We start from the raw sequence: 17,235 nt of genomic DNA on the forward strand, positions 1-17,235 counted from the left end.
GGAAAAGCCACTGGAAATGACTTGGGTGAGCCTGCAAGTTGGATGTGACAGTGTTTCAGGGAATTACCTGGGTGGGGTGGTCTGTGTTTGCCAGATTGATAAAGACTCAAATATGGTGGCTGCCTGCCTCTGAACTCTAGGAGTGGGAAAGGTATCAACAAAGGAACAGTGGCTTCTGAGAGGAAGTTGCCTCTTCAGCCCTCACTCTGAAGCCAGATAATTCAGTACTTCTCCATATGTCCCTGGCACCTTTCAAACTGCTGCCCCAGTGCTGAAACTCAGAGCGAGAGAGTCCATCAGTGAGTAAGTCCATTTGCAGGCCCTTTAAGGTGAATGCCTGGGATTCCAGCTGAACTCCATTTCACTCAGCCACAATCTTCTCTGGTTTTCACTTCCAGCTTTTGTGAGGACTTCCTTTCCTGCAACTAGATCTCTGGGTTGAGTAGCTTATGCGAGACTGGGACTCCTAACTCCTTTGGGGGCCCCTCCACAGCTGAGATATCTCTCCTAATTCTCAACCACTACATGTGGGTATGGGACCATCCTGTTCCTCATTCCTGCCCCACTACCAGTCTGGATGTGGCTTCTTCTCTATGTCCTTAGTTATAGGACTTCTGTTCAGCTAGACTTCAGGCAATTCTCAGTGATAGTTGTTCTGTAGTTTAGTTTCCTTGTGGTTGTGAGAGGAGGCAAGCACAGCGTTTACCTACTACACCATCTTGACCAGAAATCAGTAATTTTTACTTTTTATGAAACCACCAAACTGTCTTCTGAAGTGGCTGTACCACTTTACATTCTCACCAGCAATGTATAAGGTTTCCAATTTTTCCACATCCTCACTGATACTGTTATTATCTGTCTTTTTGATTATAGCCCTCCTAGTGGGTGTGACGTGGTATCTCATTGTGCTTTTAATTTGCATTTCCCTAATAACCAATGATTTTGAACATATTTTCATGTGCTTATTACCCAAAGGCACATTTCTAACAAAATGGAACTAAAAGTTCTTTTTAAAAAGTGCCAGAAACAAGCTTAAAGCTGAGTTTATTTTATTGTCATTAGTAAAAATAGTCACATAGGGTTAAAAAGATTGAATGATGGATCCATTCATTCATGAATTCATTTGTTTGTTTTATAAATAATTATGAGAGTCTTTATGTGCCTGGCACTGTGCTAGTTTCTGGAGGTGAAGTAATGAATAAGAATAAGCCCATCTTGGATCTTGGGGTTTACTCTCAGGAGAGATGACCCAGTCTCTGACTCAGGGATAGTAGGCACAGCAGGGTGAAGTGTCGGCCCTGAAAATGGGGTGGACAAGTCCACTTACTGAACAGTGAGCCCTCCTCTCTTCTCTGCTCAACTCCCAAGCAGGAAGTCAGAGGATTTCTTTCTGGAGAAATCAACCAACCCAAGAAAAGACCCTAAGCAACTGACACTTTAGAGGTACCCCAATGAAGCCACCCAGTACTTGATACAAACAGTGAATCCCACTATCCCACTACCCAGTAACCTCCCTCTGCGCAGAGAGCTTCTAATCAGATCTGAGTACTTTAAATATGAACAGAGAACCAAGGTTCATGGGATATTTGAGGAAAGTTTCTAACACCAAAGACAGAAATTATAACAGAGAAAGAGAATCCAAAAGAAATAGCTAAAACAATTAACAAGATAAAACATTTAAAAAATCATACAAAATGGAAGAAAAATAATAGGCTCAAAGAGATACAGCAATGCATCCATGAAAACAAGGATAGGATATCATAGTCTAAAAATAGGAAATAGCTCCTGAAAAAAAAAGGATATCAGAAATTAAATGCTCAATAAAAGCTGGAAGATAAAGTTACAGAAATTTTTCAGAAAGCAGAACAAAAACTGCAAAACAGAAGAAATAAAAAAACTAAAGGACTGACTTAGAAGATGGTTCAATTCCTAATAGGAATTTCAACAATGACAACAACCACACACACACACACACACACACACACGCACACACACAAGAATAGAAAATGAAAGGAGGAAAATTTCCAAAGAATAATGGAAGAAAATATCCTAAAATCAAAGGCCATAGTTTTCAGATTGAAAGAACCCACTGAGTAACCAGCACAATAAATTAAAAAACACACACACACACAATTGTATGAAATTTCAGAACACAAGGAATAAAAAGCATTCTAAGAAAAGAAGAACAGAACCTGTCTTGCACAAAGGAGCAGAAATCAGAATAGTATTAACTTAGCACTGGAAACTAGAAGGGTCAGCAATGCCTCAAAATGCTGAAGAAAAATGATTTCCAACCCGGAATTCTACCCACCCAGACTATCAATCAAGCTCAAGAGAGAGAAATAAAAATAATTTTAGACATGCTAAGAACAAATTGGAGGTCAGAAGTTTGATATGAGCCTCACTGGGCTAAAATCAAGGTCAGCAGGGCTGTGTTCCTTCTGGGGGCTCCAGGGCGAATCTGCTTCCTTGCCTTTTCCAGCCATGGAAGCCGCCTGCATTGCTTGGCCTGTGTCCCCTACCTGCATCTTCAAAGCCAGCAGCATAGCCTCTTCAAATCTCTGATTCTGACCCCCTTGCCTCTCTCATAAGAACCTTGTGATTACACTGGGCCCACATGAATAATCCAGGAAAGTCTCCCCATCTACAAATCCTTAATCACAGATGTAAAGTCCCCTCTGACAAGTAAGGTGTTGTATCCCACAGGTCCCAGGGCCTAGGATGTGGACATTTTGGCAGGGGTGGGTGGGGGCATCATTCTGCCTATTATACAAAGCCTCACAATTTATATCTCCTGTGCATCCTTTCTCAAGAAGTTATGAGGACATGTTCCATTACAATATGGAAATAAACTAAAAAAGATGAAGACTTGAGGTCTAAATGAAGATGGGTAAAGAGAATTCCTGGGGAGGACAGGCCCAGGGTGACTGGTATCCAGCAACCTAAAGCACAACAGAGCCAGAAGATTCTAACAGATGCATCTACAAGTATAAAATGAAACCAACAGACTATGTGATATGTTTAAGTGTGCTCAGAGGTTTTAACTGCAGAGTCTTGAGATAGAATATAAATACATACTTAGAAAACTAAGCAAATAAAAAAACAGCAAATATAAGCTTCACGAAAACAGGAAAATTGTATAAGAAAGCAAATGTATATGGTACAACAGGGGAAAAAAACAGGTACACATAACATTGAAAAATAACTCCCTAAATATAGTGAGATAACCATGTACACCTAACTGTGACTGTATGTTTATGTGGAAAGAAGGGCTGAGAAACAAAAGAACTAAATTTTTATTTCCATAATGTGGAGTCAATAAATAATATCTAAAACTGAAAAATCTAGAAGTGGCAATATAATAAAATTTGTCAGAAATAGGAAGATAAATACCAGAAGAAATGGCTAAAAGAATGAAAGAAAAAGAATAATCCTAATTTATATACCATATGAAGATATATATTAAATATATATGTATATATCATATATGCATGTATTTGGAAGTTTTAAATGGAGTAGGAACTCAGCTGAGATACATCTGCTTATTCACCCCAGTGTTGAGAGGTCTGAGACTATTTAGTGGGTGAAGTAATATCAAATATGAGCCCCAAGGGGTTAGTAGCCATCAGCCAGGCAAAGGTCAAGGAGAAACATCATCTGGGTAGACTGGAAGGTTTGGGGCTGGATGAAGGAAGGAGAGAGGAACAAGCATAGCCCTAGCGTGTCTGGATATCTTAGTCTGTTCAGGCTGCTAGAACAAAATACCAAACTAGATCGGTTATAAAAAACAAAAATTTAGTTCTGGAGTCCGGAAAGTCCAATATCAAGGTACCAGCATGGTAATGTTCTTGTGAGGGTCCCCTTTCTGACTCATAGATGGTACCTTCTCACTGTGTCCTCACAGAGTGGTAGGAGCAAGAGATTCCTCTGCAACCTCTTTGGTAAGGCACTAATCCCATTCACAAGGGCTTCATCTAATCACCTCCCAAAGGCCCTACCTTCTAATACTATAGTCTTTGGGAGTTACTTGTGATTTTGGGGAGGACACAAACATTCAGACCATAGCACTGGGCAAGTGAAAATAGCTATCATGAATGGACTTTAGAGTAATGGGCATGGAGAGAGAGAGGAGCACCGAGAAATGAGCTAGAGATGTAGATGGGAGCAAGATCAGGAAGGGCCTAGCAGAGAGCCATTGATGCCTTTCATGAGGCAGCATCATGATCAAATGATCCTTTAGAAAGTTCTCGCCACACACTGTTGAGAACAGACAGGAGTGGAGGGCTCTGGGATCTCTTTTACAGAAGCTGTGTCAGGTCTCCAACAGGCCTCCCAGCTCTATCTCACTAGGACCTAGCAGGGCCAGAATTATTCATTGGCCGCCTGTGGCACTGACAACCTATGCTTTCCTGTGTTCCACAGGTGCTACATCACCCTCACCCAGTCTCTGCACCTGACCATGAGTGGGGCTCCAGCAGGACCTGCAGGCACAGGCAAGACAGAGACCACCAAGGACCTGGGCCGAGCTCTGGGCACCATGGTCTACGTGTTTAACTGTTCAGAGCAGATGGACTACAAGGTACAGGCCCAGCATTGGGAGGGACTAGTAACTGGGCAGTAGCCAAACCAGGAACCAAGTTTATCCATACCACCCTGGCCCAGCTCAGAGGCCCAGACAAGATTTTTGCTCCCTTCTTCACAGAAGACTTCTGGACCATTGATCCCCCTGGAGCTTGTTAACCTCCCTGTAAACATCAGCACCATGGAATCTGCTTCCACTGGTGAGGTTTGCAACTACAAATGGGTTACTTCACCTCTGAGGTTTCCCTATTATCATTTGTAAAATGAGGACGTTGAACATATATCCAAAGGCCTAAATTCCCTATCTGACCTAGAACCACAGAAAGGCTCATAAGTGGCTAACATAAAGTCTTCACATAAAAATTATATTTATGCTTTTTTGAATACCCACAAACGCAAAATATTCTATAAGAGCAGGTGTGACCTCTGAAGACAGACTAGATTAACCCCTACTTCTAACAAGGATACCTACAAAAGACAAGTGTAAGGCTAATGTTCTACATTTAGGCACTCATCATTTTTACATTTTTAATGTATTCCAGGTTCTGTCTCAAAGAGAAAAGCAAAAGACCCCTTAGGTCACTTTTAGCTAACAATATTCTACTCACAACTAGTCCTTATATAGGTTCTTTTTTTAAAAATGTAGTAACAGATTGCCTGTCTCATTATTTTTATTTTATTTTACTGTATGTATTTTTGTAAACTGCCTTAAGTCCCTTTTGAGAACAGCATGGCATGTAAATAAATTTAGAGTAGAAAAAATAAAACAAATGCATTAAGAATATATTATATATTTATGTGTATAAATTCTGTGATATTTTGATTGCAAAATAAATTTAATTTAAAAATAATTTTAGAGTCTGCAAGATGATACTTGCAATTACCACATTTAGAGCACTTTAAATGAGATTTGCCTACTATAACTTTAATAATAATATTAGATGTAAAATTTTGCTGTGCAGAGAGTTGAAGAATTCTATAGCACCATGTTTTCTCATAGCAAGCAAATAAAATGAGGATTCAGACCCAAAATAGCTGTCTTCATCATAGTCTACACACTCTAAACTTTGGCATGGTTGCTTCTATTGATAAACACATTAAGGTAATGTTTCTTTTTAAGTCAGGCTGGAAGAAGAAAGGGTTTTTTTTCCATATAAAGAAATAAACTCAGCCTTAAAAATTATTTTAAGTTTCTAAATTCTTCTATAGTTGAGCAATGGCAGCACTGCTGAAATAAGTATAGTTTCCCTAGGGAACATTCTAGAAGACACACTCTTTAGATGTAGAAGACCTGGTGTATTGATTGAAGAAAATCAGCCAATTTCTTCGAAGTCATACCTAACATAGCAAACAGGAAGAGATGAGTTGAGCCCATGGCCAGGAGTCACTAAGGCCCTTTTACCCAATTCTTTCAAACCTATTATTGAATCCTGACCCCACCAATTCCCCTACGAGTACAGGGTGAGAGGAGGAGTCTGTCTTTAGTTTGTTTGAACAGTGAGCAAAGCTTCAGTCATATAAGTCTAGATTAGACACAAATCAAATCTGAGGGCCATAGGTATAGCCAGTGAAGCACACAAAAAGGAAGGTGATTTCTCCCTCAACACCAATATCCTTTGTAGCTAAACAGCCTCATTAAGCTGTTCACAAACCTCTTCTTCCTTTTGTTGTCTAGCAATTCAGAATTATTTTTATCACAAAGCACAATCCAGCAGTCAAGTTAATTTGAGTATCACCATTGCTTGGCATGTGTTGGGCATTACTGAAGGATACCAAAAATAGAGAGAGAGAGAGAGAGAGACAGAGAGCGGAGAGAGGGAGAGAGAGACAGAGAGAGGAGAGAGGGAGAGAGAGACAGAGAGAGAGAGAGAGATGATAGATAGATAGATGATAGATGATAGATAGATGATAGATGATAGATAGATGATAGATGATAGATAGATATAGATGATAAATAGATGATAGATATATACATAGATAGATACACAGATATATAGATAAAGTGTAATCTAATCCATTTGGAGAGACAAGAAAGACATATGAAATAATTAGGGGAGATATCAGGCAGCATGAGTGCTAATGTGTGTTCCACAAACTCTGAGCCCTGGAATATACCACAGTGGAGGAAGAGTCACAAAGCGTGCTAGTCAGGAAAGACATTGTGGAAGATATGAGACCTGAAGCTGTTTAAGGTTTGGGTGAGTGCCCAATAGGACATGTGACATTTGAACACAACCAAACCCTTTAAAATGTCAGCTTTAAAGACATGACCAAGTTCTATATGCAGTTGATGTCCTTCCCTTACCCCTCATTCTGATTTCACCCCTGAACTCTCCTCACAGGGCTTGGCTAGGTTGTGGAGAGGAATACAGTGAGAGTCAGAAAGAACTGCCATGCACTTCATGAGGCATCATTCTGATGTATTGTTCATGATACTCACAGAGAACCAGCTAGAAATAAACTTGGATCAATGGCTGAGTACATTAGAGTAGATCAGAGAATAGGATAAGATGGGAGATAAGGTTGAATAAAGAGGGGAGAGACACAAAGCCACTTGAGAGAATCTGACCTTGAAGTGGTGGGCTACAGAAAGACCCTACAGGCTTCAAAACAGAGTAGGACCATGATGAAAACAAATAGTATTTAAATAAGACTCCTTGGATAGCCAGATGAATGGATACAGGAAGAGACTGGAAGGAAAGAAAAATTTTGTTAAGAACATTGTAGTCATTCAGACCAGAGAGGGTGAAGAGCCAGATAATGAGATAGTAAAAATGGAAAAGAAAGAATGAGTCTTAAAAAAATTAAATAATACCTAGTGAACGTACGAAAGAGTGGGAGGTGAAACAGGGTGGAATTAAAGAAGAGAGTTTGGGCTGTAGTCAAGGAACCTCACAATCCTTTGTCATAGGAATTATATTAGGAGGCATCAGGTAATAGGGTGGACACTTAACAATGTGGCAACATGGGAAAATGGGAAAGTTATTGCTTTACTTTATTAGTGCTGATTGGAAAACCTGTAGAACTAACCACTTCCTCTGGAAATAGTTGCAGTTTTAGTGCTAACATATTCTTTATATTATAGCAGCAATACTTTCTCCCTTGACCTCATTTTGGAGAGGCTATTGCTGAAACATCAAGTGGTTTTGAACCTGAAAGTATCTAGATTCTTTTTGACCTTTATGTAGCATCAACACTATGGAACACGCACTCCTTGAGACTGTTGATTTCTGAAACATTATGTTCTACAATTCTCCTAACTCTGATCTGGCCTTCTCAATTTCATTTTCTGATTCTCTTTTATGGTTTCAAGTTTTACCTGGGTACTGATGATGCCCAAATTTATCTTCCAGCTTTGCTTGGGTTCTAGTACAATGGTTTCCATTTCGATGCCCTTCTCTCATACTTAACACTCTCTTCTAAGGCCATTCCTAGTGACTTCTGTCTTCATTCTGGCCAGATTTCTCTTCCCATTAATACAAATAATCTCATTTTTCTCTGTGGTCCAGGGTTTGGAAAACTTGAGACATATTGATTGCTTCATATCGTTCCTTCCATAGTTCTAATCAGTCACCAATGTTGTTCTTCCTTCAGCAGGCCTCTTGCTTCCAGGTCTTTGCCTCTATTCTTATTTCCTTTATCGTAGCCCAGAAACTCCCCATTTTATAGCAAGGCAACCATTGTACTATTGTGGTGGGGTCAAAAATAGAGTTCTGGAGTTCTACTCAGGTCCTCAGGGAATAAATTGTGGGGGTGACATGTATCCACTTATGAAAACTCTACTTTTTTTTCTGTTTAATGTATTGGATTTCCACTTAGGATATAAAGCTTTAAAAAGCTTCCCAAACCACTGTTAATATGGGAAACCCTAGATTTTGATTCTTGAACTTCCGCATAACTACTTAACTATTTGTGAAATTTGACAGGTATCTATTATTATCCCAAATATAATAACAGATATAACTATATATCTCAAATATAATAATAAAATATATTTCTCAAATAATGTATATATATACATATGTATGTATGTATATATGTGTATGTATATATATTCATGAATGTAATTGTAAGATCCAGCTTTAGGATGGTTTTGAACACACAAACACAATTCCTGGAATTTATTTTACCTCTTCAGAGATACCGACTTCTCAATATGACCACATCACCCTTATTTTAAGACTTCAAAAAAAAAAAAAAAGACTTCAGTGGGATTTATTACTATCTGATAGTTTCTTATTTTTCCATCATCTCTGTTTTCCCCACTAGAATATAAGCCCCATGAAAATAGGGGATTTGTCTCCCTTGTTCACTGCTAATTCCTCATGACTTGGACAATTCCCGACACATAGTACATGTTCAAAAAGTATTTGCTGAATGAAGGCGAATAATTTAATTTAAAGAGCTTAATAAATAGTGGGGTTTATTCTTCCCTCCCTTTTCAAAGTCTGCCCCATGCACAACTTAGCTTATGAATGCAGATTCATTCTTCTAAAATGTTGGTTCAATCATGTTTTCTCTGTTTCAAACCTCCAAAGATCCCTTATAATAATTCAAGATTTTTCAGAACCATGACCTCCTTTAGTAATTCAACTTTGCAGCCAAAATGCTCTTTTATTTTTCTCTGGAAACATGATTTTGCTCATCCTTTATCCATAATCTTCCCTCTTCCTGGAAAGCCCTTCCATTCTACCTACATGGATACTGTTATCCTATTTAGCCAGCATTCTCAATGTATGTTTTGAAGATACCATACAGTTCTGTGAGAAACCAATATTCCATGTCTTCTGACTTCTGTGTTCTTTCTCTACACTAATGTTTTCTAGAGTGCATTTTGAGAAAACCGGGAAAAAAATTCTAGCCACATAACAAAATTAACTAATTAATTTTGGAGGACTTCTCGGTGCCCTTAAAATACTAACATATATTATAAATTGACAAAAATGAACAGTTATAGAACAGTTATAGCAGTGAACAAGGCTTTTTGGTGCTTCACTAAAAAGTCTTGTCTTCAAGGAGCATCTTCCATATTTAGCATTTCATGAAATAAACTTTGGAAAGTGCTATTGTAATGCTATTTGAAATTCATTCCTTTAGCAAACTGATCATTCGAGAGCACTTTGACCCACCCCTCTCTGAACTCCATAACATTCGTAGTCTATATTATCCATTGAAATCACTGCTCATGTAGCAATTTACTTGTTTTATTTGTGTACCTTGTCTCCAAACCTAACCAAAAGTTCTTACAGAGATTGAGCCTCCATGTCAGGCACATGAGCTATGCACATAACTGTCAAAAAAATATCCATTCAGTAAATGAATGGTATTTTCTAGTGTTTGCATTTTCCTAGCACTTTAATGAATTCTCCTCATAATGATGAGAGTATCTCCCAGTAACTTGTCCTTTATATTGCTCCATGGTTTACTAGTTCATGTCGAATGCCCAGGATGACTTTTATTTTTAGGACAGATATATACCATCTTCCCTCTGAAATTCCTTCTTTGCTCTCATTTGAAAGATTTACCTATATTTTATTTTCTATAGATGTTCTCACTTCCTAACCCCATCTCTAGCTTCCTATCACTCTGGGAAACCTGAGTATTTGGGCATGGGTTTAAAGATACAGACATAAAATTTTTCATAAGCACATGTGAAAGGCTGAGTAGAAGGTCTTTTGTATGTATGGTGCAAAAAAGAATAATATTTTATTCATTTCCTGAAATTTTGAAAGCTACAGAATCAACAGTAATGCAAGCCTGATGACATTTTAAAGAGATTTTGTTCTAAGTTCCTTGAAAAGGTTCTGTTTGATCCTGTGACTTATATTGGCACCCATGGCCATCAAAAATTTAATTGTTCTTGAAATTTGAATACAAGTTTCTAATCTTGTGGTTAGAAGCCACAGTGGTCTTTAGAGTTTTGGAAGTATCTATAATAAAGAGGATGAAAAATAACTTAGATGTATATTGATAAGCCTAATACTGATAGTAATTTAACCTTTGTACATTTCATCGCAGTCTTGCGGCAACATCTATAAAGGCCTCGCTCAGACTGGTGCCTGGGGCTGTTTTGATGAATTTAATCGAATCTCTGTGGAGGTCCTGTCGGTGGTGGCAGTACAGGTATGGGGGCCAGAAGTTGGTGGGAGCCCTGTGGTCTTCATGCCAAGCACTGTAGCAGTCCACACTCTCTTGTTTTCAACCCCATCCCCATCCATTTTTTTTGTCTCCCTCCCACCTTGCACTTCATGCCCCTTTCTCCACCCTCTGAAATCAGGCCCAAGTGCAGGATGTGGGTAAGTCTGTGCCAGTGTGGATCCACTTACTGGCAGTGGGACTCCCATTTTCTCCTCCATAAAAGCGGAATAAAGAACAGCTTTCTCATCTGTTTCTTTGGGATGAGAAAAGGATCAAACAAGGTGGCGAAGCCTAGCTCCTTAGAAGCGTCATAAGCTTTGGAAATTGTCAAACGGGGGCTTGTTTAAAATTGGGGTCTGACATTTCCTGAGAGTCTGGGCAAGCTGCTCCACCTCTCTCAGCCAAATTCATTTAATAAGGTGAGGATTACAGTGTGAATGTTGTTGAATGGAAGAAGTAATTTTTTGGTAAGATTTTGTGTAAGCATATGCCTCTTGTCTTTCGAATCACCCAGAAAGCTCTTATTTTAAGCACCTACGATATGGTAAGTGCTGTTGTGCTCAAGACTAGGCTGAAGGGTCCCCGGTTCAATAGGACATGATCCCTGCAAAACTTGAGTTCTCGAGACAGACATGTGTACTAGAAGTGATTTGAATTCTGACTCAAAGTATAGGACAAGACTGCTAGACAGGTTATCTTAAAGACAGGCCTTAAAAGGATGGAGAAGATTTAAATTTGGGCAAGGATCCCAAAGACAGTGGGAGCTGCAGAAGACTGAGGAGAGGAAAGTGAACAAAACTTTATTGAAAGTCTATTCTGTACCAGATACTTCTCATGTATCATCTCTTATACCTTTTATCTTACATTATCTCTTACATCTCTTATATCCCAACAGTCTTATGAGACACTATTATCATCTATCTATCTATCTATCTATCTATCTATCTATCTATCTATCTGCATATATATATATATATGTGTACATATATGTATATATGTTCATACATATGTCTGTATATACATATAGGATTTCAACCCAGCATCCACACTGATGCTGACTGGTTGCAGGTTTGGACACAGATCTGGTGTAGAGGAGGTAAAATGCTAGAGAGAAAATAAAGCTAGAGAGGCAAGTTTAAACCAAATAGTAGACAGACTTAAATGCCACGATGTGCATTATACCTTCTTCAGTAGACAACAAGGAACCCCTGGAAATTTCTGAAAGGGACATTACCCCTTTACTTGGCAGTGGTTTTAAGGAGGTACTGGGCAGTGGGAGATCCATGGCTATAGTCATGTCAGAGCTCTCTCATGGGGTCCTGATAGCTGTGAAGGCCTAAAGCCCTCTCCCAATCACCACAGAGAAACATATCCTTTGCTAGCACCTGTTCCTGTGTTTCTCTCTGTAACCTGAGTCCCCTCATTTCCCACTAGGGGAAGCCTGTGGTCTCAGAGCCTCCCACCCCCTCTTGCTTCAACAAAGCAAAGCAAATGTCAAGGTACCATACAGTGATAAAAGCTGTGGTGAAGTCTTAGAACAGTTGCATGTCTGGTGTTTCTACTTTGTGCCCACACATTGTACAGTCAAAAATAGTTTAATTTTCCTCTTATTGTTTGCTTTTATTTCTAAAGCAATATGTATGCAAAATGAAAAAAGAAAACTGGATTTTTTGGTTTCTATAGGCCTTCTGTTTAAATTTTTATGTCCAGATAACAAGGAAAAAGTTTAGCTTAACTGACATTTTTTTAGGCAAGTATACTGGATTGTGATAGTTATTGATATATGTAAAGCACTTAAAACAAAGCCCTACATATAGTAGAAAGTCAATAAATTAGTCTCTGTGATGATGATAAGGAGGATGAGGATGAGGATGAGGATGAGGATGATGGTGGTGATGCTGGTGGGGCTGATAGTGGTGGTGATGACAGTGATGCTGATGTTGATCATGGTGATGTTGGTGGTGATGGTGGTAATGTTGGTGATGGTCGTGATATTGATGGGGGTTGTGACGATGATGGTGATAATGGTAGTCATGATGTGGCGATGATGATAATGATGATGGTGGTGATGCTGGTGATGATATGGTGATGATGATGGTGATGATAGTGATTATAATGATGGTGGTGGTTATGGTGGTAATAACGACGATGATGGTTGTGAAGATGATGGTCGTGATGATGTTGTGAGTGATAGTGGTGGTGAAGATGATTGTTATCATTATTACCTGGACACTGCAATCAATAGGTTAAAGAGAAGTGAAAGGATAGGATACATAGGGCAGAGAAGGAGGATCTACACCCTGGTCTCACCAATATTCTCTACACCCTTCACTTCTCAGCTGGTCCAGCCTCAGCTATCTTAACAAACTTAAGTGTCCTAATTTATGAGATAATGCCCCAAAGTCATTGTCCCTAATGGATAATAGACATCGAATTTGCCTTTTTTGAAACTGTCCAACATGAGTTCAGTAATGGATTCTCCAAGACCAGTTCCCTTTTGCTTCTGAAATTAAATGAAATAAGTTCAGTCTGGAATTCCATGATGCTTTTACACTCCAGCCTAGGAACAGACCTATAGGAGACATTCTCAAGAAAGTGGTCTGATAGCAGCCTGGGTAAAATCTGAGCTGATAACATTTAAAAACATTCTCATCCAAGGGGAAAATTTTACTTAATTATTCACATAGTAGTTCAGGGCGGCATATTGGTTCAGAAGGCACATCAGCATTGGCACTTTCTCCCTTGCCCTCCCTTTCCTTCTCTGCCTTTCCTCCTCTCTCCTCCTTGACCATCTGTGCTCCTCTTCCTAGTAACTTCTACAAAAGTGAGCATGCTTCAGTATCCTTGTACCTGGATATTATTATGTCTCTGTCAAATTGGTCAAGCAGAATTGCATATCCAATTAGGGAAAAGCAGGGCAATTCAAGAGCAATTACTCTGCTATTTTTAAAACGTATAAGTTACCACAGTACTTATCTTTTTTTCAGAATTTTGCTATTACTGCTGCAATCAGCTCGCTAGGCCTTGTGTTATCTGGCCTGAGGACACGCTCCACCAGGGCACACTCCACCGCCCTATACCTCTAGCCTCTTGTTCCCCTACACATTCTCTGGCCAAGCATCCTTGCCAATTCATTCCCTTCTGAGGCGGGAAGCAGCTAGAAGCAGTAGATCAGTCAGCAAGGACTTGGGAGCCCACCATAGCAGTGTTCCAAGTACTCAAGGTGCTGAACAAATGCTAGAGTTTCAGAACCAAGGGACCCTCCCATGTAATGCCCTTCATAGAAGAGCTTAAGGTATAGTGTAAAAACACAGAAATATTTTTTAAAATATAAAAAGTGATGAGTGGGTTGTACTTCCTGAAGGCAGCAGATGCCAGTCTGCCACTGCAGAGAGAACTGGGGAATAAATCATGCAGGATTTTAATAACACATGGCATTTTGCAGCAAAGGCTGGAAGAGAGAATGACCACAGGGGACCATAGAATGGGCCACTTTTTTAGAATGAAAGGATCAAAGTAGTGTGGTGAAAAAGCTTAAAGGATTCATGTAGCTAGAGCTAACTAATAACCTCTTAAAGTTTATCACCTGCAGAGAGTTAATATGACTTTAATACTTTGTGAATGCATCTGATGCAGGGCTCTAGCCTGGGTGGGAGGATATAGGGGTGGAACCCTCCATAATCACCAACTTCTAGTCTTTGGAGGGAAAGATACCTTTCTGAAGATATCAAAGCAAGCCCCCATGGTCAGAAAAGTACACATGGCTTATGTGTATTACAGGATTGATCATTGAAATCTGGCCTGTGATATAGAGAAGTAAAACTTATACATACATCTAAAATATAAGGCAGAAAGTAAGCTCCATTAGAGAGGTGCAGTTAAAGGCCTTAGAGGCTGGAAAGGGAAAGTGAACTCATCTGGTTAGGGCAGTGGTAGGTTATGAAATTGGTGTGGAAGAGTGAGTCTGGTGGCAAGGACACTTAACTGGCCACCAGATGTCCTGAGAATGGACAGTTGAATGGTGTTATCTAGCTCTATGTTATTGAAGCTGTGGACCAACAGTGTAAGCATCCCCTGGGAACTTGTTAGAAATGCACACCCTTAGACCCAGTCCAGATCTGCTGAAACAGAATCTGCATTTTCACAAGATGCCAGTGATTCGTATGCAAAATAAAGTTGCAGATGCGCTGCCTGGCACAGTAATCTCACCCCTGGCTGCACATTAGAGTTGCCTGGGCAAGTCTGAAAAATGATAATGCGCAAATATAGTCTCCACCCCCAAAGATTCTGATTTTATTGGTCTGAGGCAGGACCTGAGCATTGAGTTAAATAAATAACAAACAAAAAAATAAATTAAAATTAAAAAAAATAAAACCTTCTCACATAGTTTTTATGTTCTGCAAACTTTGAAAACCAGAGCCGAGAGGGAAATTGCCAGGTAAGGAAACTATCTTAAGGACTGTGAAGCTTGGTTTCACATCAAGACCCACAAGATTGAGCCTGATTGATCCAAGTCAGTGGGCTGCAGGAACAAGTCCTCTCCAAGGCAGGTGGGTAGAAGGGAATGGAAGCCTCAGGCTCATCAGAGAGAGGGAGGGGGTCAGTCTGCAGCTATGAACAGGGACACCTGGGCAGAAGCAAGTGTGAGTGGAAATCCAAGAACTGACTGCACTGCAGTGGTTCTTGAACTTTAGCATGTACCAAAAGCACCTAGAGGGCTTATTACAACAAGTCTGGCTGGATACCACCCCCAGAATTTCTGATTTGGTTAATCTGGGTTGGGGCTAAGAATTTGCATGAGAATTTGGTGGGACCTAGGGACACAAGCTATGGAATGGTAGACAAGTCTCTTACATCTTCTTGGCCTCAATTTGTAAAATGTTTGGTCCAGATCATAGTTTCTCAACATTGGCACTATCAATGTCTTGGGCCTGATAATTCTTTGTTGTAAGGATTTGTCCTATGCATTGTATGATGTTTAGCAGTACCCCTGGCCTCTACTCACAAGATGCTAGCAGCAACCTCCCCACTAGCTGTGACAACAAAAATATCTTGACACATGGTCAAATGTTCCTTCAGGAGGACAGGTGCAAAATCACCCCCAGTTGAGAGCACTGGTTTCTACATAGCTTTCCATTTTTGTTTGTTTTGTTTAACGGGTGGCAAAAGCACCTTTTCTTATTTTGTGGAAACTTATGCCTCCAATTTACAACCAACTTGATTATTTTCAGAGAAATACAAATTATTCTGAAAACATGTATATTTGATGAAGAGCTGGCACCAGTACTCCTTCTGGCAGAACGCAATTTGGGAAAGTATCTCAAGGTATATGCTTTGGCACTAAATGGCCTGGTTTTTAACTCCAGTTGCCTACTTACCCACAGTTAGATATCGGGAAAATATCTTTTTTCTTTTCTTTTAACTTTTTATTTTAAACAAATTCTAGAATTATTGAAAAGTTGCAAAAATAGTATAGAGAGTTCCCACATACCTTCCCTCACTGTCTCTTATGTTGACATCTTATATAACTATAGCACAGTTTCTTAATTACTTTCTGCCTCAGTTTTCTCATTTATTAAATGAAGACCCATCCATCTCATACAGCTGTTGAGAAGACTGAATGGGATAATTCATGTAAAATACTCAGAATATTACCTGGTACATATCAAGTGCTCAGTAAATGTCAGTGTTATTTTGTTGTAATTCCCTATGACTTTAAAATCTCCAAAAATGTTGAGTTTTTAATGGAGAAACAGACTTCCCTAACTGAGTAGTATACATGGCAGCCTTAGATATCCATCTCTGCCTACCTGTATATGTACCTCCACCTGGTCAGGCTTGCAGTTTAGTTCACATGGTTCCAGTCCACCTGCTTCTCCCCCTGGCATCCTGAAGGACCCCTTTATCAGATCCTCCTGGATCTTGATCACTGTTTCCTTCCAATGGCTTGTTCCTGGACCTCAGTTGCTGAGAAGGCAATGAGAAAATGTCAACAGAAGTCTCCTGTTTCAAAGAAGCCAGGCTAACAGGACATAGTATTTGCACTGATGTTCTACTGTTAACTGTATCCTCAAGTCTGTTCAACACTTCCCCTCAAGGGCCCCCCTAAAGAAGTTACACAAAAGCACAGATGCTACTGATGCTACTTTCTGGGCCTTGGTGTTGCCAAAGGGAATACTGGGTCCAAGCGAACAGCAGAAAAGGCTTTCGCTTTTGCCTCTCCCCAGAGATATCAAGCAACTTGTAAATGGTAATTAATCTCACCTCCTCACTCCATAACAAGGTGAATACTAAGTATATTTTATAGATGAGAAGACTGAGACCAAAGGAACAAATCCAGCCTTTACAACTCATATAGCTTGCAGGGTGGTGAGAGGCTACTTGGCAGAGCTGTGCCACTTGGCTGTGAGTGCCACAAGAACCAGCAGAACTTGATCTTTGGCCAGCGTGAGTGTTGAAGACCACCTCTGCCAGAAAGGCATTGACAGTCTACACATAGAAAAGATGTTTCAATCT

The 17,235-nt window shown here is 39.7% G+C and overlaps 1 protein-coding gene across 1 annotated transcript in view; it reads left to right on the top strand.

The window, feature by feature from the left end:
* Window positions 1–17,235, top strand: part of DNAH9 (dynein axonemal heavy chain 9) — a 312,771-nt gene that overhangs the window by 110,555 nt on the left and 184,981 nt on the right. The window contains 2 exon segments of the mRNA XM_006922399.3: window positions 4,423–4,579; window positions 10,600–10,704. Of these exon segments, the coding sequence (XP_006922461.1) occupies window positions 4,423–4,579; window positions 10,600–10,704 (262 nt within the window).

The sequence above is a fragment of the Pteropus alecto genome, unplaced genomic scaffold (genome assembly GCF_000325575.1).
Source record: "Pteropus alecto unplaced genomic scaffold, ASM32557v1 scaffold398, whole genome shotgun sequence".
In the NCBI taxonomy this organism is placed as follows: Eukaryota; Metazoa; Chordata; class Mammalia; order Chiroptera; family Pteropodidae; genus Pteropus; species Pteropus alecto.